General features: G+C 36.3%; 1 protein-coding gene across 7 annotated transcripts in view; it reads right to left on the reverse strand.

Annotated features, from left to right (window-relative positions):
• Positions 1–26,101, reverse strand: part of RYR2 (ryanodine receptor 2) — a 424,514-nt gene that overhangs the window by 244,219 nt on the left and 154,194 nt on the right. For 6 of the 7 annotated variants that reach the window (XM_063328960.1, XM_063328958.1, XM_063328959.1 and 3 more), the window contains exons 4-8: positions 25,082–25,102; positions 17,319–17,333; positions 7,758–7,832; positions 6,939–7,017; positions 5,723–5,835 (exon numbers count right to left, since the gene is read on the reverse strand). In XM_063328960.1, coding sequence (XP_063185030.1) covers positions 5,723–5,835; positions 6,939–7,017; positions 7,758–7,832; positions 17,319–17,333; positions 25,082–25,102 — 303 coding nt within the window. The remainder of the gene's footprint in view (positions 1–5,722; positions 5,836–6,938; positions 7,018–7,757; positions 7,833–17,318; positions 17,334–25,081; positions 25,103–26,101) is intronic. The other variant, XM_063328961.1, reaches the window with a different exon arrangement.

Consider the following 26,101-nt stretch of genomic DNA (forward strand, 5'->3'; position numbering starts at 1 on the left):
AACCCAATTACAGCCTACTTTATCACCCAGAATTAGGACCTCCTCCTGCTTCCAAAGGTTCTCCTCAGATCTACAAAGCCTCAGCATGGCCTTTTGTTTTTTTAGCTTGCTCAACTTCTTCCTTCTCATGTCAGCCAGCATTAGACTTTCTTATTTCTCAGCCTCAGACTTTGCCCTCTCTGGATCTTTGTCCAGTGGTTTGGTTCTCCCCAGCCAGCCCACTTCTCTATAGACCTCTCTCGTCATCCTTCATACTCAGTCCCACTCCACTGGTTCTTCTATCAATCCTCCTTGCCAAAACAGCACAAGTTTTCTGCCCCAGATTTCTAACACAACTTTAACCAGCAGGTGCCCACTCACCCCTTGTCACCAGCTTCTTGTCCCAGATGATTTGTTAGTCCCTTACTGCCTGCAGCTGCCAATCTTTCCAGCCAGTCATCAAGTCCCACTCAGTTTCCCTCCTTCCCAATTCAGTCCCAGACTCCTGTCCCTGCTACATCACCTGCCTTTTGTTCCTTCCACTTTCTCATAGCTTCCTCCTCCACATATCTCAAATGACAGCAGATCACCGGCAGCACATAAAACATTGAGTTCTCAGCTGTCAGTACAAGTGCCTGACTTCATCCCTGCCTTGAGCCACCCATTACAAGGAATATCTGGTTCCACCAGAGTTGGGTGAATTTAATTATTCACTGTAGAGGGAGTTTAATCAGTTCATTAACATACAAGAGATGCACGAAATCTAGCTTCTGCAAAATAGACAAAGTCATAAGACTTTTAGCTACTAAAAGAAAATTTAAAAAACCTTCCCTGGGCACGATGAACCGACAGTATTTCAGGAGAATGTTTCTTTACTAAGTTTAAGCAAGGAGAGGCTTGTTATGTTTTTTCCTTTTTCTGTTTTTGTTTTGTTTTTTAAAGTTAGCAAAAAGTACACCTGTGATATCAGAAACACCCTTTCTAATTTTCTGTGTTTTTTATAAAGCATGGGAGGCTCCACATTTTCAAGAAAATTATATGAATTTTCTCAGTGATGTGAAATTATTTTTTCCTCCCCTATCTTCAAGCTCAGTGACATCTGACCTCTTCTGGATGAACTAAAAAAAAAATATTACCTCAGATAAATAAACCAAACAAACCAGAAATAGATGCTACTATTTCTAATAAGTAATGTTTTACATTACAAGCACTTGATTATAAGCCCTTGGAAACAGGATTTTAGAAGGCAGAGCGGCTTGACAACCTTAATTATCGGGAAGATCTACCAGCCTCCACAATAATATTTCAAATTGCATAAAGACTCTGTGGGAACCGCATTATGAGTGTAACAAGTGTAACAGAGCAGCTCAACACTACCTTGTTCCACTAATTTCGGGTTTGTTTATGCAGATTCAAATCATTTTTAAGAAAAACCTTTTTTACTATTTTTCAACAAAAAATGATGGAATTTTGAACTTACACAGAAGAATACAAAGTCCAACTAACTGAGTTTCATACTCTTAGGAAAAAAAAAAAAATGAAAGGGAGAAGAGAATAAAATTTTAAAGTTTAACAACCCCCCCAAAAAAATCCAAAAAAAACCAAACAAAACAAAACAAAAAAAAACACAAACAAAACAAACAAAAAAACCCCAGAAAAACCAAAAACCTCACACTCCTGTGTTGCCTGGAACTCTTGCACCAATAAATGCTATACATATTTAGAAGCTGTTACAAGTATTTGATACTAAGTAAGATAGTTTAAACTAAGAGCTGAAAACAGACAACGTATTTGATGCAAGAAGATGCAGAGGGAGTGCCCTTCCAATACTCAGGAACCTGTCTTCCTGTTCAGGACAAATGACAGGTATCAACTCCACCTTTCAAATAATTTGATCTTATTTGGACGATATTATTTTTGAAAGGAAACTCTGTCAGCAGCACGATAGAAATCTTCAAGGAAAAGCTTACATTTCAAAGGAAAGTTTCCAATTATTTTCATATTAGTTTCCAGTAAAGGTCATTTAAGTCAAAGAGGAAAACCTCAAGGCTTGTTCACAGATTTGCATAATGCAGCTGCAGACCAGCATTACAGTCAGGACAGCAACCACATATATATCCCAGTGCAGAAACTGTTGCAGTATACCGAAATCTCTGCACCGTAAAGTTGGGATTTTTTTTCCTCTGTCCTGATTTCTTAGCTTGAATAACACTGACCTGATTGATACTAATTTTCACTGTTACCTCCATTATGTATTTTGTATTTCAACTTCACATCTAAGGAATTTTTCTTGAATTACGTTGAAAAGACTAAGTTACCACAGGCTTCATGAATTTGAAAGGAATTACAATTAACTGAATTTCTAAACTATTGAAAATTGTCAATTTTAAAAGCAATCATGGTATGTAATTAACAACAGGGAAAGGCAAACCTCAGTATACCTGGATACCTGCTAATGTGTACAAGATGGGGAAACATGCTGGAAATATTACATCTGTTCATCGTCCTGCACTGCCTCAAGAAAGGAAACATCTCTGGCTTGAATGTGAATGGTGGCAATATTTACAGCCAAACGCCTTTTCACGCTATTCTAAGAGGGTTCAGCAGAGCCCAGTCCAGCAGGATCCTGGCAACAGCGCAGTTTGCGCATTATGCAACGCCTCAAGCGCATATGTAAGCGCTTTTCCTCAGAAATGCTACACAGAAAAATACACATCCAAAATCCCATTGTATAGGTAGGGATAGTGAGTGTCAGAGCAACTGAATGACGTTGCTGTGAGGCAACAAAGAGCCAAAATCCACATCTCTGGACCTTTAGCTTACTATTTTAACACTCATCTTCCTATCAGTTTAGCACTTTTCACTGCAATTAAAAAGATGAGTCTTCAGGGCAAGAAAATAAAGTTAATTGTCCCAAAGCCTTTATTTGATGGAAAGCAGGGAAGGGGAACTACAGGATAGTGCTGACATTTTCTAAATACTTTAATAGTGGTTGTCAAACAAATTAGGTCTAAACACTAATCTACTGACTACACAGAGATCATAAAGTCACGAAGTCAATGGGAAAAAAAATTAAGTAATTGAGCTGCACTCAGACAGCTTGAAGACTAACCTTTGAAGCTGATGTAGTTCTGCCCTCCCCTTGTATTACAGAAATTAAACTAAGTTCTGACTACATTTTGAAAGAGCCACGGCCTGTGAATGAACCTTATTTATCTGTTATTTTTACATGCACATCTTTGCCCCAGGATTGTTAACCTGTTTATCTTAATTTGGACATAATTAGCAAGTTGCTTGGAAAACACAGACCAATATTGTAATATAAAAAGGTGACATTTCAACCCTACTCCTAACAGCATATAGACAGAGAACACTTTGATAGAAAACTTACCTTTTCCTAAAGTTTTAACTGTAAGTACACAATGTACATAACCCTAACTCTCAGCATCCTGCTGAACATCACTATCTGTCAAGGGATGTACCTGAGGAACTCCTCAACCTTAGAAGAAGCGTTCCTCAAGCAGAGTCAGTAGAGCCTATTTGGTCTCCTTATCCAAGTGGATTCATAAAAATTTCAGCTCTCCACAGTCCTAACTATTGTAAAAGGTATCAGTTGCTACATTCCTTTAAGTGTTGTAGAAAATAGGGGCCATAACATGACACTGCACTCAAAATGAAAATACTGTGATTATTTTCAAAGGTACATTCTCTGAAGTTATCCTGTACACAGCCTAACAGATTATGACTAAAAGTTTAAAGATGGAGAGACAGCTTTCATGAAAAATATTCACTCATTGGTAACTGGCTAATTCAGTCTTTATCAACTGCTTTAATTTTCATAAAAGTGTCATTGCTTTATTTACAGTGCTAATATAATTACTGAGTAGGTAGCAAAAATACAAATATTTTTAATTGTGAAGCTACTTAGTTCACCAGCTCTTAATTTAGTCTGGAAAAACATCTGTTCATAAAAATTTGAGCGTGAGTGCATGTAAGAGCAAAATCAATTTGCTGAGTTCTTGTTCCTTCTCTACTATCAAACCAGAGCTGAATAACTGAAATAGGCTTAATAACTATTCATTAAAATCTAGCTGTAAACCATTTTAAGACTATAATACAGAGATCAAAATATCAAGAACATAGATCTGTGTCATTTCTCTCTACACTGAAAATATAACTTCTTTTAAGTATATTGATATTTTTCATGGAAGACACAGTATACACATTAACATCACATGTTGAGGAACATCAGTCTGCGTTCAGCATCGTCTCTTGCTGTATAAAAGTACATACGAGAGCCTTAAGAATCAACAGTTACGGCACAAACAGTATAAAAGGCTGAGATGATTTACTAATTATAGGGCAGAAAGTAAGAATTCAGGCATATACCTACACAGAGACACAATACGCAGCAAAATTCAATGTCAGCAACCTAGTTCAGCTATTTGATACATTTCAAAAAATGTAATGTCTCTAAATAAAACCTTTTCATAAATTTAATTTCTCATTAATTTTGTCCACAAAAAGTTGCTTTTCCAGTAAGTCCAATTACAATTCTCACTAAAGTAGTTATTAAAAATAATTTTAAAATGTAAAAGATGATCGGAAAGTTGTCAGAATACCTACTTACAAAAAATAACTCATTAAATGAGTTAGTGAGCTTCTAATTAGAAGTTACAATTATATTCTAATAATTATATTCTCATCTTTCTATGTGTTTCCAAAAGAAGGGAGAACATTTTCCATTTTATCAAAAAGAAAAAAAAACACTTTATTTTAACGTCTTATTAAACTTTTCACTTCTTTTTCTAAATACTGTAAAAAACCCACAAACTTTCAGAAATAATGTTTCATAGCATAAAACCAGAAGTGAATAATACAGAATAAACTTTAATGTTATATGCAGATCTGAGACAGTCCTGTTGACAAAACTAAAAACACTTCCTCTTTAAAGATCCTTTTTTTAGCTGTAGCTACATTTGCCAAATTACTGGGGCTAATTTTACAGAAACTTCCAGCAGATTGATTTTCTTTTTATTTTCATCTTTTTCTTTTTACTTTCCCCCAGATATAACAGTTCAGGTGCTTGCAACACCAAGAACACAAAAAAAAAAATTAATCTTGAAGTGTTGAAGAATTTCATTACAGAACAAACGGGAAATACTTCAATGAGGAAGAAAGTTTTTTAAACCAGTGATAGAAAGCAACTACCACAGAAAGTTTTAAAATACTTAAATTATATTAAGTATTTTAATTATATTTAATTATAACACGTCAGTAGCTGTATGTATTACACTGTACATAATCCTTAAGAAAATCTGGACCTTTTAAAGCCCACAAAATGCTATGTACTTAAGTGAAACATTCCAAAATTTTGGTACAAAATTTTAATTCATATATGATAGTGCTGTTACCCTCTGAACACTCACAGGAACTCTAAGCAACTCAATTATGCAATTTGGACAGATTTCTTTTTTCTGTATTTTCTTTTTTTCCTCACTACTAAATTTTTCAACTTCTATTCCATTATTAAAATGAACACAAATTAGATTGGTCACATATCAACGTCACAACTTCCAGAGCTTCAGTGTCTTTGTTTGCAAAATGGTATCAAATACCAGTTTAAACACCTTAAGGTATACATTTGTGGAGATGAAAATGTAAACCAGACTTTAGTATAACACTTTTATTAACTGTTTTTTCTGTCGAGGAAGCACTGTACAGATATTTTTACAAAACTTACCAAATATCTTTCTGAAGAGACACTGACTAAAATAAGATCATCTCCAACACGCACTTTTTCTCCTTCTGATCGTTGCTTGGAAGCAGGATGGATAGTCCACCAGCATGCCTCACCTATATCATTATTGAGTAACAGCAGAGAAAGAAATTAGAAAGAAAATGCCCAACGTTATTGCCATTACTTTCACATTTATCTCAATCCTAAAATTCTGACCCGGTTTTCAGTTGGGTAAACCAAGTGTCCAAGTGTTTCCAATAACTAATACCATTCCTGCACCTCCTTGTCAGAAACTCAGCTGGAAATAATATACACATGCAGAAGACAGCAAGGCCTCTGGAACACTGATTCCAGAATTGAGTGAGGAAGTGGCTCTCTGTGTTCTCTAGGCAACCTCGTCCAGATTGCTTTTGCCAAAGAGCTTCCTCATCACTTTTGTTCCAGGTTCTGGGAAAGACATTGAAGAATATTCCTCTGAGAATTACAACAAAGAAGTAGAGCAACCCATCACTAAGGGCAATAAAAATAAGCATCTACAATATTGCTTAAAATAATATTTGAAAGATCTCATAAATCCAAATTCAATTATGTTCTTACACTTCTAATGCCTGATCGTGTTTCTAATGCACCAAGTATTAAAGTCACAAATTTTGTTCCCACAATAAACCTTGCTTTCAGATATACTTCTTGAACAAAAAGCATGCTTTTCAGAAAAAAATCTCTTTGATCTTGGGACTGTTCAATTGTTGCTGTTATTACTCCTAGCTACAGCAAGTCTTTAAAAAACAAGGAAACTTCATATTTCTAATTAAAAAATTACACCAAAGTGATGGTATTGTAAGAAGCTATATCAATGTTTAAAATACAAATAAACCCAAGTCACCAGCAGTTCTAAAAACTTTAATAGAATCTTTATTTAAAATAATACAAGTTTAAAAAAAACCTTTCAGCAGAAGGCTTCTAAAGGAATAACAACCAGGGAATATTCCTTTACTTATATTCAGTATTATAAATTTATATTTAAATATCAATAGACGTGTTTATATCTCATAATCTATTAGAAAATGTAAAGATAAGATACTGAACGTGTAAAAAATAGAAATATTAATCCTTAAAATATTCTTAATTTTTATGTGATTTATATGTATTTATAGGTCTCCATTCTGATTTTTAGACTACAAGTATTCTTCATTACATAGTCTTTCAAACTAGTGTTTACCTGTTGTATCCTCTTGCAATCCTACATCAAATGCCAGCTTATCCATTGAAGATCGAGATGTGGAGAGGCAGCACAGATACTATCAAAAGAAAAAAGCATGCATTACTAGTTCTGTTCATGTCTGATAATCCACTGAAATAGAAAAACTCATCAACCTACCAACACAGGATTAACTATTCTTAAATTATCCTCACTAGTCACTATCAAGAACATATATACCAGGTGAACTGAATGGCATTCAAGAGGACTTGACAAAGATATATGTTCTAAAATATCCTCTCAGACTATCCAGGCTATCTTTCCACTGAGACGGGAGTAGTAAGAGTGGAAATAAAGGAGCTGGTTGCATTGAAGTTCAGCTTCACTTGTAGTTAAGGAGTTTGGAACGCGTATAATACATCAAGGAATTGAAGAGTAAGGCTTCTGTCCAAACTATGTGCAAGAAGGAATTTCCTTTTCCACCCAGTCTACAGCATACGTTTAGGTTGCCAGCCAGATGCCAGCTGTGGATTCAGTCACAGCTTATGCAATTTCCAAGGGAAAAGAAATGAGAAATCACCAACTCAGAATAGACTGACACACAGAGAACTCATAACTATGGAGCCAGACTTAGTTTTAGCACTTACCCAGCCATAACCAGCTTGGCTTTGTATTTCCAAGCATCTACCCTTCAAAAAGGTTTCCATTAACCGCAGGTAAAATGTCTCTTTCATGTGAATAATTCTCCAGATATCAGTAAATGGCAATAGTCTGGGCACTTTGAAACACAACTTTCATACAAAAAAGAAATCATTGCTGCTATCAACTCCTGTTACATACCATGCCGCTGTAGGAATGGCGCAGCAGGATTGCATGCCCATAGAGCAGTGTTCGATGGCCGCCACCTTGTGCAGACTGAAAGATAAAGAGAAATGATATACTGGTATGTTGTAATAAACATTGGGCCTTTTGAGAAAAAGAAAAAAAATCTCATAAATTTCTGGACAATCTGTATTTGCCTTGTGACAGAGAAGGCCATTTCTTGATAAAACCCTATTCAGGGATTAGTTCAAGAAGGCAGTTTTATTAATGTGTTCTCTTTAGTTTTGATTGGCTCTTAATACATTGACCTTTTAAGTCCTTGGGACAGATCTAAGGTAGAATTTGGACAGGGGAATCTAGAAGCTACTGACTTTTTCTATTAGAAGTGCTCGATTCACTGATGAGGAAAAATGGTGTACTTTGTACTGTCACCAATTTGGTATGAATTTGGGGGCCTACAAGAAAGCTGGGGAGGGGTTGTTTGCAAGGGCATGTAGCGATAGGACGAGGGGCAATGGTTTTAAGCTAGAGCAGGGCAGGTTTAGATTAGACATTAGGAAGAAGTTCTTCACAATGAGGGTGGTGAGACACTGGAACAGGTTGCCCAGAGAGGTGGTGGAGGGCCCACCCCTGGAGACATTCAAGGCCAGGCTGGATGAGGCTCTGAGCAACCTGATCTAGTTGAAGATGTCCCTGCTTACTGCAGGGGGGTTGAACTAGGTGGCCTTTAAAGGTCCCTTCCAACCCAACACATCCTATGATTCTATGAAAATATATTTCAGAAGCTTGAATCCCCCTTCTTTGGGCTGAAAGCAGGTGGTCTCTAGAGAAGAGCAGTTTTGACGTGTGTCACGGCATCCTCTAAACCCTTACGTGTTGTTACATCTCTCCATATTCACCCATTTTCCTTCCAAATTATAGACTTTTGTATACAGAAGGTATTCAGAGGGAGCTTCTGGAGTATTGTTCCTGTTTTACCAGGAAGTATTAATGATATGTCAACCACATTGAAGATCATCAGCCTCCAGACTGCTTGCCCCCACAGTGTTTAAACACTATCAGACAGAGTTCGTTATCTGCTAGGCCAGGAAAGTGCCCAACGACATCCAAGCTAACTCATCAGGACATGGGGGTTCTGAAAATTCGAAAATCATGCCCGAGTAAATGTTCCTCTTCAGAAATGCAGCATAAATCTTGAGTGAAAGAAAATTAAAGCAATAAAATTCACTTTTATCCCAAGAAACTGCAACCATTTTTTTCACAGTATTTTCGTTACAGTTCCATTACAGTTTAATCAGTTTAACCACTGATGAAAGAATAAATAAATCTTGTTAAACCATGAGCAACCTTCCAACTTCTGCTGAAGATTTATTAATTCCTTAAGACCGAAATGTGGCTGACTGCCGTTGGTCAGGAGCAGAGACTGTCAGGCAAGACACTGTCAAGAGCGTAAGTCCATATTCCTCTGACAGAACATCTCACATAACATTGTGCACATCACAGCCTTCACGCAGTATCAATAAATACATATTTTTGAGTCTATAAGTGTGACAACTCTGTAAGCAGCATTATTATTTCATATAGGACTCCTAATTTAATTCCTTATATACAGCATTTATAGCCTTTCTTTTATCACAGTAAACTGACCTTCTGTTTGACTGGAACATCAGATTCATTACAGAATAAATTGGAAACAATCATACTATGTTATCTCTCTGGCAGCTTCATTTTAGTGCTGAAGATCAATTTAACTGAATGGCTATGGTGGCAACTCTCAATTATTTCCCCTCCTCATTTACTGGTTGTCCTTCCTTATCTCTTATCCATTAGCATAATATTTGTTGATCTTTGAGTTACTTGGTCAGGGAAAGAAAAAAAAAAAAGAAAAGATGAATAGGTGGCGAAAAAAGCAAGCACTTCAAAAAATAATAATTTTAGCACTTTTAAGAAACTGCCAGGAATTTCTGGCTTTTATCTTTATTGAGAAGAGAGCATCTTGGTAGACACAAGGTATATTTTGACTTTGAACAAACTGCATAGCAGTCAAAATGCAGGGAGGCACGTTCAATAATCTCTCTGAAAGCCTGAATGACACGAATTTTTATTAAGAAAGAATAAAAGTCATGGTCTTTGTCACAGACACAGTCTTGCCAGTAAGACATGAAGATTTAGCTTTGAGCTACCACTTTTTCCAAAAGCACAATGAAAGAATGAGACATTTGATAATGTCAGGCCCATTGTGCCAAAGATGAATGCTGAATATCTGCTGTTCATCACACTGGGGAATAACTGCTGTGAATTCAGTGCCTTACCAACATTTCAGATTTGCCTGGAAGCTTTACCAACTGCAGGCATAGCTACGCAACCAATAAAGTCACTAATATGGACAAAAGTTTGACATTTCAATGATATTTTTGTAAAAATTATTATGTCTCACTAGCCATAAACTTGGTATCTAACATATAGATTTGGTTGCCTGTTGTACAAAAGATGAGAGGAACAGTGTGATCAACAGAATCCCAGCTATGTTAGCTTGCCCTTGTTTCAGCCATATTGATTTGTCTGTCGAGCACCAATTTTATTAAATGCCCACTTGAAGCCAAACAGGAGAAAAAAATAAAAAAAAAATTCAATCATTTTTGTGAAAAATGGGACAGTGTTTTTTTGGATAATTTTTCACAGGACAATTTAAGCAATTCTTTTTAACCAAAATTATTTTGCCCATTAAAAAAAAATGCAAGCAAGTTTGCCATTTCTGTTTTAGACAGAAAACAAAAAGTTGCAAAACACATTTCAAGCATTTTCCACTTAAAGGTTTATGAGAGGTAATTATAATCAAGCCATCCACATGGAGAGAAAGTTAAAACATGAAACACAGAAAAATACAGGAGAGCCTGGAAGAGAAACCTGGTACTATGAAACTGCCTACCATTTTGGAGTCTGCCTCCCAGGAAATGTACATACCTATAAGTTCATTTCCAATTTTTAAAGGCTCGTTTCATAACTAAACACTCAGCTTTTATCTTTATGTCAGAAACTGCATAGTAAGTATCTGTTGGGCCATGACTGCCCACTGAAAGTCATTGATTTTCAAAATAATCCATTCCTACATAGGATTTGCACAGAACTGTAATTTTTCCACATGTTAAAAAAATAAAATAAAATAAATTTTAAAGTTAACAATTGGACTTCTATGGCAAAGACACAACATTCCAAGATGAGATGTGCCACTGAAGTTTTACCAAGTTTCTAGTAATATTCAAATAATAATATTTCAGAAGTCACTACAAGTAAGACTTCTTGGAAGCCACAATCCTGAGTAATTCAATCCATTACACCCACAGATTTTTGCACAAATACACGAGTGGCATTATAATGCAAAGAAGTTTCTAACAACCACATTATTTATTATGAATCTTATTTGCTTTATGTTTTTGATTTCCAATCTTCAGAGTAATTTCTAAGTTGGACAATATGTTCCCTGAAGAAAACCAGGCTGGAGAAATACACGTTTGTGTTCAAATTAGAATTTATCCATTGAAGTTCTACAAACTATGCCATTCAGGAGTATCAATTATATGAACGCAAAACTATTCTTATTTTATCCTCCAAGAATTTGGGATTTAGAATAAGACTTGAACAGCCTTCAGAACTGGTAAACATTACAGTAAAAACATTGAGGTTGAAAGAATATAGGGCAAATTCACACTGCTTGTGAAAAGTTCATATAACCTGCCCATCTGTAGTCTAATATTTCTGCATCTGGAATACAAGACTACTTCGGAGTCATCTCATTACCCAAAAGCCATTGCTGAAGCAAAGGCAATTCAGAATACAACAGCAGCAATTAGAGCTGAAGAAATTAGCATTCAAAATATATAAACAGCTTTCAAGTTCAATGCATTGTTAGACCAGCAATGGGAATAGACTACTAAGATCAGAGCTGCTTAATTTGATGTAAAGAGTGTTAACTTGAAACAAAAATAAAGAAGGAAAACCAGTTAAAATTGGGAAATATTTATTTTCCTTTTTTTCTTCATAGAAATAGGATTAGAATGCCAAAAAGAACTTAAAAATTACAACCTACAAGCTATCTAGTAAAACGTGCAAATGATGGAAGCTGCGTAACAAGAAATATTTATAATTAGATTGACCAAAAATGTATATATTTTACTGCAAATACTAATCCTGCAGTAAGATATGCTACACATAACCCAGCAAACCCTTCATATCTGTATAATTTTGTATTCACACAACTGCCAGATGTGAAGACATGCAATCATCTGACAGGTAAAAACAGGTATTTCATCGGCATTAATTCACACAGTAGCACTTGCACCACTGTGCCTATGGCTGCTTTGCTACACCGGTGGCCATACGTGGGAAACTGCAGGAAATTAATCATGGTAACATTGAAGAAGTGTTTTGGAGACATTAGTGCTTCTGGGAATCTCACTTACAATGAGAATTTTTAGAGACTAGTGAATATCCTGTGGCATCCAAGGAGATTTTGAGTAAAATAACCATTACCTTTCCATTCTTTTCACAAGAACAGACTTATTTCTACTACAGAAAACAATTCTTAGACCAATGAGTACTCTACTGCAAGCAAATGCCAACGTTTCTTTGCTGACTTTTTCTTCACAGGTCAACACAATCTCCAAATGTATGAAAAGCGAAAAAACTATGAGCTTCAGGGAAGTACCAGAGAAAGACAAGGATGTGAAAGCACGTAACTAAACAGGATAGTTATTTCAGCGTTTTGTGCGTGTACAGACAAAGCTTTCATAACATTGTCATTTTTCAGAAATATAATGCTTGAGAAAGCATGAAAACCACTGCATTTAGCAGGTGGCTAGTCACATGCTAGTTCTAGTAACCCATGAAAGCAATTTAAAAATACTGAATGTGTCACAAGTAAACAGGAATTGAAGCACGCTCTTCTAGAAAATCATACAAGATAACACGGTGAGTTTTTAAAAACTACGTAATGGCTTTTCCTGCCTCATTCCATGATGAATTCATAACAGCAGAACGGAATTTGTGGCACATGCTGTAGTGAAAATGACATTACAAAGACTAGATTGTAAGGAATTACAGTTTTGATGGATTTAAAAAACAATTTTTTAAAAATCAAGTTAAACAATAAGCTATAAGACGTGGGTTGTAAATCCTTCAAAAATGCAATCCATATAATTTACAATAATGTTAAATTATGACCTAATTGCAGCCATCTGCTTAGCCTACTCTTTCACCTGTGCCCCAGACCCAACTATAGGAAACACCAGCCCAAACTGTCTAGATGGAACTTAGGACCACTCAGTATTGCTCTGAATGGGTTTCTAAAAAAAGTACTGCACAACTATTTTCATGGCACAGAAAATTTTTAACATGTGAGAGCAGCTGTACAGTAAAAGAAGCAACACGCTCCCTGTTTTTCTTCACAAACACATCCCAAGGCAAATACTGCAAGATAAAGTTAAAAGTTTCAAACAGGACTTTTAGTGGCTATTTCACATGTACACATCAGGACAGAGTGAAACAATGCCCTTTAAAGCACTGACTACTTACACTTCATTAAAATGGAGCAAGCCTCTGAAACAAAGCCTAAGTTAACACTTTATTGCCAAAGTCAACTGGGAAATCAATGTTTACTGAATTTATTGTTGTGACTGACTTAAAGTGCACCCACCAGTGACGGAACCTTCTCAAAGTCCCTTCCCTGGGACTCCCATCGGGGTTGTCAAATTTCCCATTCAGCGGCAGTCATTACATTCTGAAATTGTGTTTTGATCCAGGAATCAAATAGGAAATGTGGGTCTAATCACAAGTATTGTCTTGAAAAAAATCAACTACATGCATTATGAGTAAAAGTATATTTAGGCCCCAGACTATGCTGTTCCCAGTCAGAAATTTCTGTGTCAAAACCAGAGATGTAAGGCTGTTGGTATCAATGCCTTTCTCCAAGAGGCTGACAAAAGGTTTTAAAGCAGCAGGGTAATACAAGTATTTAACCTGATCTGGTTCTTTAGAAGGAAAACTGTGAATGCACAACTAGGAACATGTGCTTTGTTTATATATAATTCTTTAGAGCTTCCTGCATTTAAGCAAATTAAAGGCTCCCATTCAGTAATCTGCAAGATGGAATGAAAAGTATTGAAAGGATGTGAAATGTAGATCTTGAAAGCTTTTGAGACCTCACTTAGGAGAAGGAAAAAATCCATGATAGCAGAATTAGCAATGAAGTGAAAGAAACTGGAAAAAGACTAAAAGTAACTGGGAGGAATAGGAGGGAAGGATGTCCCACAATCTAAAACCACCTCACTACGATTCTACCCATGATGCTACAACAACTTCTGTGGAGGAGAAGATGCTCAAAATATGTTTCCATAGCAATGTAAAAACTACTCATCTATTAATTTCATTATTAATATGTAATTTTTAATCTGTTCCAGACCAATGCTGATGAAGGCCAGTATTTCTCTAAAAACAGCAGTGACGATGCAATCCTACAAGCTGACTAGAAGTGGAGACCACCACAGGTAAGTGTTCGATGAGACCTCTTACTCACCGCAACTATATCACTGTCTAAATCTTTTCACACTGAACCCAACCTTCAGATGACTATGAAGAGCTTCTTTCTAATACTAGGCAACAGCCAGCTGGAAAACAGAGGAAGGCTCATTCTCTTAGTATCAGCATGATCAGGAACAGCTTATGAAAAGCTAAAAGAATTTCATAATAACAAAACACAAACTCATATTAATTTAGCCTAAGGCAACTGAACAGCCAGTGGAGACTAAAAGGCACTTTTGGACAGTAATTCAGCCCACCTAAAATCTGAGAAACTCTTTGATGATACCTACGCTCCTGCTTGTGGTTACACAGGGACCTTAGGATATCCATGGCTTAAAGTCAGGCATTTCAGTTCTGTGGGATGAAAGCCAGCCAAAGAGTCCAGAAAAACCCAAGCAGTGGTGAAAACAGAATGTGCGGAAACAGGCTGAGCCATTGCAGAACTTGTGAAGTAACCCTGGAACAGAGCTAAAGGCTTGTGAGACAAGATTAGTCAGGCAAAACTAAGCAATTCACACGTGGAATAGCAATGCTGGGAAATTACATCTCCAGCAGCATTAGAGAATTTAAAAATGCAGTAAAGACTACAAACAAAGCTACAGAGTGTGAGCCAAGCAGTTTTACACGTTCTTCTGGCTTACAGAAGTATCCATTTTCTTTAAAAATCTTGACACAAAAAAAGACAGAATTTCTTTTCCAAAGTAACAGCATCCTGGCCCAGAAGCCTTGAATTTTTCTACCGAAAATGCTAATGAGACCCTTCTGCAATTACTGTGCTCTTGGGCTGCCATTTCCAGTGGCTGGCAACAAGCCCACAGCATTCAGTTGCTTACAATTTAAAGATGCAAAGTAAATGAATACACTGACATGCAGCATTGTGATAATACATTCCTTCACCCCACTCGTACCAAATAACAGCAACACCAAAGGGCAAATTCAAACCAGTCTAAAACCTCTTTGTTTGTCTCACTGTAGCCTGTATACCATGCTACAATGGAATAACAAACAGGGAGTTGAACCTCACAAGACATTATATATGCTATACATATTGTTGTCTTTATGCCTTACTTTTAAAACACTATTTAATCAATCGACTTTTATTCATGGAATTCACTACAAAACAGTAAGCGCTGCAAAAATTCAGGTATGACTGATGACTCTGCTGGTACCTACTCTTAGATAATGATGACCCCTGTGATGAAAAAAAAAAAGAAGAAAAAAACAAAAAAGAAACAAAACCAAACCCCTTTCATTGACACGATCAGCAGTTACCTCCTATTTTACGTGTAGTGCCAAACCAAAGAACAGAAAAAAGAGTTTAGCTAACCTATATGTTTGCTAAGGATGTCTTCTTTAAAAGCTGCATAACAATGTGTAATTATGCTTTATATAAATATACAAAAATCTGAACCTGAATAAATCAACTGGCCAATAAAAATCATGAGTATGTCTTATTCAGTTAAGAACACAGAGATATTTTACTATCTATGTTAAAAAGATTGGAACCATTGGTAATGATGATAAACGTTCGTGGAGCACCATGCTAAATGATCCCAATTTTGTTAATATTGACCTGTAGTAAGGCAGAATAAAATAGCCACATAATTAGAAACACTTCAGATATACCTCATGATTAATATTTCCAATACTACATTTATGTTATCACTTTCCCAGCAATGGGTAACTTCACATCAATGAAAAGCAGATAACACCACTGAAAAGAAATCAAAAGTAAATAATATCGATCATCTGTTTCCAGCCTTCTCCGTAAAACAAACATTTATATTTATGGCTGAGGCAATACCTCCATTACAAACTCCTACTTTCAAGCACATTCAGCAGTCTGGATAAAAATTGCCCAAGAGGATAAAATTTATCAATTTCTCCCTTAGCCTAGTGAAGATTTCTCTTCCCCCGTACTCCTCCTCCTTCACTGCATAGCAGATAGAAGGAATTAATAAAAATCTTCCTGGTTATTTTAGAGCTAAATAAGTGGAGGAGGGAGGCATTTTTCACAGGTTAAGGATTGTGCCTAAGCCTTTTCTGTTGCTGTACGATACAAGGAATGTGAATCATCCTTGTCATTTGAGAAAGAAACACAGATAAAGAATAAGACCGACAGCCAAGTGGGAATAAAAGATGGATCAGCAGAGGAGTCATGCTAAGAAAATTTCTCTGACATCATTAAATCCAGCCCTTAAAATAGCACTGCTTATCTAGCCCAGAATTCCTCCCTTTTGGAGAGTGACAATGAAGCAAGACCATACCATAGAACAGCAAACTCTTAGGGGATGAAAACCAGTAAACAAATCGTTTTAGAAGATGAATTGAGAATAGACATCGATAATTAAAGCAAAAAGTAGAAAACAGATAACCAACACATCTTGGCTAAAATCACAGACAATTATTCAAAATGTCTGGAGGTTCACCAAGTGCCTTGTCATAGTTTTAATAAATAGGAAAAAAAAAAAAAAAAAAAGCCCTTAGAGGCAGAGCTCCTGCACATGGTTAGCAGCTGCTGACCTGAGGCAGCAAAGGGCCACTGATCCTCAGCCCAAGGACTCCCCACTGACCCCACTGAGACACCACACCATCACAACAGCAGTCTTGTGACAGAAGAAACAGTGTGCTGTCCCCACTTTCTAAAATGCCCAAATGTTTTACTGGTATTTTTGTTATTTATTCGTTTCTCAAGATTTCTTATTTACCAGGTAGTGTTGCATTCTCACTGAAACGATGAGGATGAATTGAGAATTGGAGAAGCCAGCACAGAGTCCTCTTTCCACAGGTGCCTGCCTTCGGTCCTTCATGATATAAATAAACCATAGCCCAAATCCCAACTAGAGTCACTGTGGTTTCTAAAACCAAATTTTTACAAAATTCAGTATGTGCTATTTTAGTGAAGGCAAGTTTGATGCTGATGTTAAAAATAAAGAAAAAGAATGATGAAATTAACTGTAGGAGTTCACAGAAAGTATAATACTAAATGTTTAACTTGCTTACCTTCATCATAAATTTCTGTAGAGCCATGAGAAGGGGAAAAAAAGAGAAAATGTGAAATGAATATTTGCTTTCAGGTGCTTAAAAATGGGATTTGTTTCCCCTGAAAAAGTGAGTGGGATACACAGAACTACAAACCACATTTAAAAGGAACATTTATCATTACAATTAGCGTAATTATAGCTCGTGCTAGAAAGCAAAACAGCTGCTCAGAACAAGGCTTCATTTTTTTTTAATGCAATAGTTTTCTCAGATTTTTTTTATTTTTAATTTAAATAATATAGCACATCAAATACTTATTGCATAAAGATAAAACACAGTACCGGTAAAACAGGAGCCATGCCTGATCATCTTAAACAACTTCCTCTGCAGATAGTTTCTAACTAAGTACAATGCGAGTTGTAAAGTCCTGCATTCAAAGCGCAGTGCTGGAGAGCAACACCACTGTTGTAGTAACACATCCTATGTGAATGCATAGTAAATTAAGAAAATTAAACATTATTAATATTTGATGCAGTGGTTAAAAAAAAAATAATTCAGTACCACATGACTGATGTCAGAAGATGGTGGAAATTTTTAGGTTATTGTCATGGAGGTGCTCAAGAATAAAAGGAGAGTGATAGGTTATGCTACATGCAGTGATTTGTTTGTGAGAGTTCTATGGGCACCTTTTCCTCTTTTGACCTCATCAGTTCATGTTTTGATATCATGAAGTTTGAAGCTGAGGACTGAAATTTGGCAGCAAATCTCTATTCCACATGAAAAGAGAGTCAAACTGGAGAGCTTCCAAGCAAGACTGGGTGCTTTCATGCTTTAATTTCATACACGCTTTTAAAAGAGAAGTATCTGTTCTCAAAGATGTACAAGATGTTCTAGCTTAAAAAAAAAAAAAAAAAAAAAGGTATAATCTAATCATCTCAAAATGTTCAAAGACTTCTCTCCTTAAAAGCCTTCTAGGTCTATTTGGTAGTTAGACATTTGGAAACAAATTGACCAAAATAAAGATCATGCACCCTTGTCCACCATCCCCATAAAGCAAGGATTTAAAATATAGCATGATCATTTTGGCATTACTATTCATCCCATTTCTTGTTACCCCAATATTTTGTTTGCTTTTACTGGGTGGCTCCAGAAGCTAACCAGAAGGCTTTGCTGACCTGTCTACAGTAGTGTTTGTGTGTAAATTCATTAATACAGAAAAAAGTTAATTACATGATTAATTCTAATATAACCTTTCCTATATCTGTCAATACTGAATTTCATTTGCCATCATCCTGTCAGTTTATCAAGGAGATTAGATCCATCAAAGACCTCAGTCTCTTCCAGCTGTCATTCATCTATGAAATTTTATTCTGACAACTATGCAACCCCACTGCTTTTTCCATATTACAAGTACATTAAACAACAGTCCTTCTGTGAAACCTGATTTATTTTAACTACTTGACTGTAATCTCTCAACTAGCGTCAAATTAAAGTGAATAGCTTATCTCTTCCCTTGATTACTAAAATGATACAACAGCTTCTTGTGCTGGATTTTTTGGAAGACCAGATTTAACTATCCATTCCCTTCAGTTGACATATTAAATGAACTGTAACAAATGAGAGAGAAACAATTGTCATGTGTTTACATCTGTCATACCATGTTCTTTAGAGTTACTCTGGTTCCTTAATAATTTTGAAGATGATTTACATGTCATTCTTAGAGACAGAAAGTGCCATGAACAGCCTCCCTCAAGCTAGAAAACCTGAAAGACAACAGTGGGTGAGGGAAGTCTGAACAGATATATCCACCTACTGCTTCAAAACCACCAGGGAGAAAATTTAATTGTTGTAAAAATGCTTTTTCTTCATGGCAAACACCTGAATGCACGTTTTGTCCACGAATGTGAAGAGAATGCCCCTGTGAAACTTCAGGCCAAGCCTGAGAAGCTACGTGCCATGAACTGTGACGGCCTCAGCTGCCCAGCTACCAGCAAATGGATGGGGCAGAGGGTTCCAGGTACTCCTATCACATGCTTCTGCAAGAACATTCTCCGAGGTTTTTAGACTAAATCCCTTTTTAGCTAAAGGCGAATGCTTACTTTGAAAAACATTCACTCTCAGCTTGGAAAAAAAAAAAAAACGAACAACAAAAAAACAAAAAAACCCACCCTGAAGCAAAACAACAGAAATTACACACTTCAGGTAGACAACAGGCTGTTGTTGCACAAGAAATGTCTCCAACTCATACTTTGCAGAGGGAAGAACTTTCTGCTCCTTCACACTTACTCTCTGTACCTTGTCACGACAGAGCACATGAGTTCCTGGACTAACACTAGCAATTCAGAATGCATATTTGAAAATTAAACAGACAGAACAGACCTATAACTTGAAATTTCTTAATTTCATTCTACTTGAATGAATTTCATACTCTTGAAAGGTATTGTTTACCAAACACTAACACCAAAGTGTTAAAGTGATAAAAAGACAGACTGACACAGCCAGCTGAAGAGCTGACCAGCTACAAGCTAAGTACAGAACACCAATATTGTATCAGACACTGAAGTTCAAGAATCCACTGGAGGTTCTCTACTGAGCATTCAGAAGCAAGGTAATAACTGGTCTTCTGACGTACTTCTGGACTACAAATAAGTGTCTGTTAAATCTTGTCCTACTGAAATCAATGCAAATTTGATGACTAAATGCATCAGAGACACCAGTTCACCTTTAGAATTCACTTGTTCAAGAAATCGGAATGTGCTGCAAGTTTTACATAAACCTGTTTCTCTGGCATACAATTTTCTCATAAGTTATCCTGAGAGGTAGGACTGGTAACTGAATGTAACCAACAACTGGATAATTATATTCCACTGACTGAGGTCATCAGCTGCATATGCTATCTCATCTTTTGCGAACAAATGCCTATATGAGTTCTCAATGCCACAAAAATGTCATCCTTGTGGAGGAGCTAAACTCAGCACTCAGCAGCCAGATTACCTGTATGGCTTGGAACATGACTTTAAAAAAAAACCCACAAAAACAATAAAAAACCTTTGCAGGATTTCAAATTCATAGATTTGAGGCACACCACACCTATCGTTCTACCCGTCATCCTAACCCTAACTGTTCTCTCACTCTAAAAAGAAAATAAATAACTAAATAAAATGTAAAACCTATTGAAGCCTTATTGAGGACACTAAGACTGTGTTGTTAATGTAAATATTTACAGCTGTTTGGGGCTATTATATTATTTCATTCCCTGGACAGCTTTTGGGTAGCATGACTGGGATTCCATGATATCACTTACTATGATTGTTCAAAACCCTCCTAATTTATCATAATCTCACCTTAATTGTTGGGCTCTCTGGCTAGATGAAAAAAGCAAAATAGCAATGCTATTTTACTTGCAATTCTTGCCAAGTTTAGTTTTAAAATCCATTTAATTTAGAAATTATCTCCTGACTATATCTCTCGTACTATTCATGTAGTATTGTATCTGCTTACACAGAAATATCAGGTCTTTACACTAACCTAATCAAGGAGTATTGAAAACAAGTAAGCTGAAAGTAGACGGTTTGCTGCAATTCACAGTAATTACTATTGATACACAGAACACAGCTTGAAGTTCTCAGATCTATAACGTGGACTGAAGGAGTGATACCAAAGGAATCCTAGTATACAGCTGGAAATGCTAGTATTCTATTAAAATAAGTTTCAGTCAGATTCGCATACAGATTTCTTCTGGAAAGAAAAAGCATACTTGGAAAATGTTTGTATTACTTTCTCTTGATGATGTGAATTAGACACGGGCTGCAATTAGCATCCGCTACAATTTATACGCTAAGGATGGAACTGCAGATGTGGTTGAATCTGTAGCTGTAGGTGAGGCATTTTAAGCAGTATTTCCACAGTCACTCCATTTCAATGTGCCTGTGCATTTAACATCATACATTGCTATCTCCTCCTATTTTTCCTCAAGATCTGTATGAAAATAACTGAGTGTTCCTATGTTAAGGCTGCTGATAGTACTCCCCACATTGAGTTACCTCTGCAGTCTATGCTATATCTAAAATTTGAATGCAAATACTTTAAACAGGGGGATCAAATATTGGTGCACAACTAGCATATTTGTCCACCCTAGTAATCTGAAAAACAAATCTATATTTAAGTAAATGAACTTAGTGTGAACAAAAAATTCTCAAAAAAAGTCCTTAGATAATTCATTTAATTATTGAAAATCACACTGATTATAAAGCATGGATGTGCAATTAATTACTTTAATGGCACTGAAGACGTATTACTGCAACAATTTGTCTTGATGAAGCTGTGTTTTGCGGCTCACTCCAAACTCTACAGCAACCCTAGCTTGTTCATCTAGTCAAAATGCACTTGTTCTTGTTATATTTATGCAGCCCACACTATCCTCAAAGCCAGAATTTATTCACTTCTCAATCCAGAGGTCTCTGTAATGAAAGCAATTATTTTGAAGTGTCAAAACCGTGTTTCCTTACTCTGCAAGCTTCTTTTCTCCAAAGAAACTGAAAACTAGTTTTACAAATGGCATAAAACTGATCTAACAGTAACTATTTGAGGCAAAAAGAAAATGATTAGCCATTACCTTCAGCAGCAGATGTTCCTCTGTCCATTTAAAAGTTACAGGCACCCCTACAATGTTATATTTACCACAGCTTTACCATAGCCAATGTAAGGATGAAAATCCTTGTCCCTTGCACCCTAAATTTAACAACCAATACACTTGGTTTCCCTTCAGGTAAAAAGCTCTTCAGAGTTATCTGTTTTGAAAACAATCATTCTTGATGGCTCTTAATGCCAAATTTTCAAAATAATTTACCAACCATATACAGGCAAACATATGAAAAAGGCTAGGTTTTGGAAACCACAGATGCCCTAGAAAATCCCCACTCCTTACAGTGAATTCTGTTACAGTGCTAAGCACTTGTTTTGAAAGTCAAGACAGACATTCAGGTGCTTTTATGAGAACAGAAGTCCTTTAAAAATCAAACCCTTAAAGTATACAGCACCCAACCTGAAATCTCAAATTTGCAAACACACACACAAGTAGTTGCTAATTCACAGCAACAGACGCTTTAAAATTATTTCCCTTATTTCATAAATATATTAAAAGAGGAAAACAAATGATAGGCAGGTTGAAAGTAATTCCTTTCACCATGTATTACTCAATTTCAGCTTATTCCATTATTATTATTTTCTCTGTAAATAAGATGTATTTGAAATTTAGTAAATCCCTCCAATCAAATGGTGGGTTCACCCCACCTTGCTAGTTTCATTAAAAGCAGAAAAGCCATTTTCAAATATGAAATGGGGGCTGGGAAGGAAAAGGTAAGCCTTGCTTCCATTATTTTTTACATTTGGCAAGATGTCTTAAACTAATCTGTTTGATTCTGCACTGAAGCAGACCTACAAGCCCTCACAGTCATCCCTGCTGAGAGACAAAAGGAAAAAGCCAAAGGTTCAAGGAATATCTTAGGCCCGTTTAATTCTTACCTAGCTTCAACTGCCAGCACATGCCTTACTGTAGAATAAAGATTGTGGAAGAAAATTACCAGAAGAACGATAGTCATTAAAGAGGAAAAGCACAGCAGAATTGAAGTAATTCCTTCCAAAATTTTCGTTAGCACACTTTACAGGTTGGAACAGCTCAGAAGTGGATGACTTTAGCTTATGCTTTGAATGGCGTGAAACTGCTTGCAGCTAAGTTCAGTTGCCAATTTGTAGCTAGTTTGATGTGAAGCTTGTCTGACTTCGGCTCTGGGCTCAGGCTTCAAGGTGTCCACAGATACGTAGACATAACTGAACACACGTGCATTAATCTTGTGTGTTCTACACTGGAAAATGGCTTATGAATAAATATACGTATTAGAATGAGTTGTCTGCGCTCAGTGACAATGCAGCTGTGCAACAGCCAGCCTTCTGCTGCATTCATTCGGTATGTCCACCTGCAGCCCACCATAAGACCTCTGGAAACACTCTGGAATTATAGAGGGGGTTAAAAGCTGCTTTACAGGGCAAACTGAGGCTCATCTGAGAAAGAATGATTTCATATTTTAAGTAAAGCCAGCACCCACTCCATCACCGTCAAATAGGAGGTTGTCTGGATTACAGAATTAGTCTATTAGGAAAAGTCTTTAGCTGATGTAACTTGGAACAAAACATTTTCATCTGCTGTCATGGGAACCGTTTCCTTTTAAAATGGTTTAAGGACACACTGGCAAGCAGTCTTTCCAAAGCGTAAGATTTTGACATTACTAAATTCTGAATTAAAAAAAAAATAAATTTAAAAAGCAGATCTGACTTCTATTTATGCAGGTAATACTGTATTTTCCAAGAGCACATTCTTTGAATACTTCAGTCAAAACAAGCCATGTCAGACTGTAACCAATAAACTTCTGGCTGACAATTTTTCATGCATTGGGAAGTGTGACTCTGTACTACTGAACTTCCTTTTTACTGCTGTTTTTCTCTTTATAGTAAAATTCTTTATAGGAATGAAACCACAGAATCTAAAGTTTTAGAACCAAGCCCTCTGACTTGTAATTAAAAAGGTGGTCAAAACGAGAAGATAACCTGACTATCTGTATGGCTTAAAAACATTCCAAATAAATCAATATAAAAATTTTCTGGTTGTCACCAGTCACCAATATCAGATAGCATATCAAATATGCTGTCGTACTGATGCAATTAGCTAAAATTAATACTTAACTACAGTTATTGTTCAATAAATATTACAAACATCTACATATATATGTCACAAGACATAGACATGAATACATGAGTAGAAAGGGTGTTGAATAGCCTAAGCCTCCAGTTAATGTACTCACCTGCAGAAGTCTCAAGCAAGCTATAATTTGAGTCACTACTTACTATAAACATGTAATAATCACAGACTGAAGTTCTGTAATGTCTGGTTGACATAAAGTGAGATGAGTGCTTTAGCTGTGTTACTGGCCATATACCAAAGGATGTCTGAGGTTTTTTCTGGTCACGTGCAGCTCAATAAAGTATTAAGAAATGAAGGAGGCCTATTATGGTGCAAGCTTTCAGAGAGGCTTCTAACATTTTAAATGTGAACAAACAACTCTACACGTACTTTCACGAGCACTAACTCATACATATGCAGATGTTAAAGATTACATTGGAGAAAAACATACATAAATACGTCCCATACAGGACAGTTATATCAGATACTCAAACAAATATGCATGGTATACACAGACACATTAGGAAAGGCCTTAACAACACATTCAGCAGAGAACTCTGCTCTGGCTTTATTTGCTAAGAACTAGGAATGATTGTTTTATTCTGTAGCAGCTGTTCTCCATCATTAAATATTCTGTATATATATTATTAGCAGCTAGATACAGCATCACACGTTATTTATCACTATTAATTATCTTACTGTCATGCATTTTAGGATTACAGTGTCTATACTGGAAAAGACAGGGTGGGTTACAGAATGGAGTTATAACATTAGACAGCAAGGCTCAAAACTGACAGGCAATAATCATACTTTTACATTACACAATACTGCAATCAAATTAAAAGAGAGAAAAGTCACTGTGGTAGCATGAAATTTGGTATGACAGTTCCGGAATGACCAGATCCTACATGACCATGTATTCGCCTCTTTTTTTTGAGCCATGCAAGTTGAAGGGTCATGAACACACAGGGTATCAAAACAGACAGATTAGACTCAGTGGCAACATGAAACATTTGGGATCAAGTGAATAAAAGACAGAATCACATACCCATTTTTCCACATCAACTAGCTGTAGAAAGAAAAAGCAAGAAATCAGTAAATCTTTTTTCCTTAAATACAGCATATCAAAGTCTATTTTGAAGTTAACATTTCACATTTTCGGAAATGTATCTAGTATGAAAGAAAATTTATGACTGAAGTTATTCTCCTGGCATCTCTTCAAAATGCCAATACCTCACTTTTTGTCTTTATTTTATGGGAAGCACTTCAAATTCTGGAAGCCCAAAACGTCCACCTAAATATGAGGTAATAGGCAGGAAATAAAGACCGATGCTGAATTAATTCCACATTGTATTCCGTACCAAGCAGTCAAAAATACAGTTTCCCACAAAACACGTCTCCATTTTCTCTTGAGTAAAGCTCTGTCGTAAGTGAACATTATTCACTTGAAAAGGATTCGTGAGTGCTATTCAAGGTTTGCCATTTTAATGAACGCCATAAGTATGAAAGGTAAAATTAGGGGGTACCTGTCAAACCCTGACCCCACAACCTGCAACGTAAGAGAATATCTTGCATAAGAACAGAGAACAGCACACCAAAATGTCATTCATTTTTCCTACAGGGAATGAGGGAATCACTCTGAAAGTTTAAGGTTTTGTATTAACAAAACTGTTTCAAGGTTCTTTAAGGAAACAGATTTTAAATTACTGTCCCTAAAAAGTTTTTGGACCATCTTACAGTCTCAGAAAGGATTGAGAATATCTACCAGAACACATTTCAGCTACTAAACAGGTTAGTATGGCACTACCTATTAAAAACCTGGTTGGCATCAACAGGCATATATCTGAAGTAGATTTGTGTCTGGACTTAGCACAGTAAACACTGCAGCATATCAAGCCTTCTGAAGCTTTACTGCAGGTACTCATTGACCTTTTATTAGAAGATGCCACATGAAAGTTTAGCAATAATTTAAGATAGCTTAGCGCAAGCCATGAGCAGTTTTCAAAACCAATAGTATTTGGATTCCAGCTTACTTGTGAAATTACTGTAGTAATAAAAGGCAATGTAT

This window comes from Chroicocephalus ridibundus, chromosome 3 (assembly GCF_963924245.1).
Source record: "Chroicocephalus ridibundus chromosome 3, bChrRid1.1, whole genome shotgun sequence".
Lineage (NCBI taxonomy): Eukaryota > Metazoa > Chordata > Aves > Charadriiformes > Laridae > Chroicocephalus > Chroicocephalus ridibundus.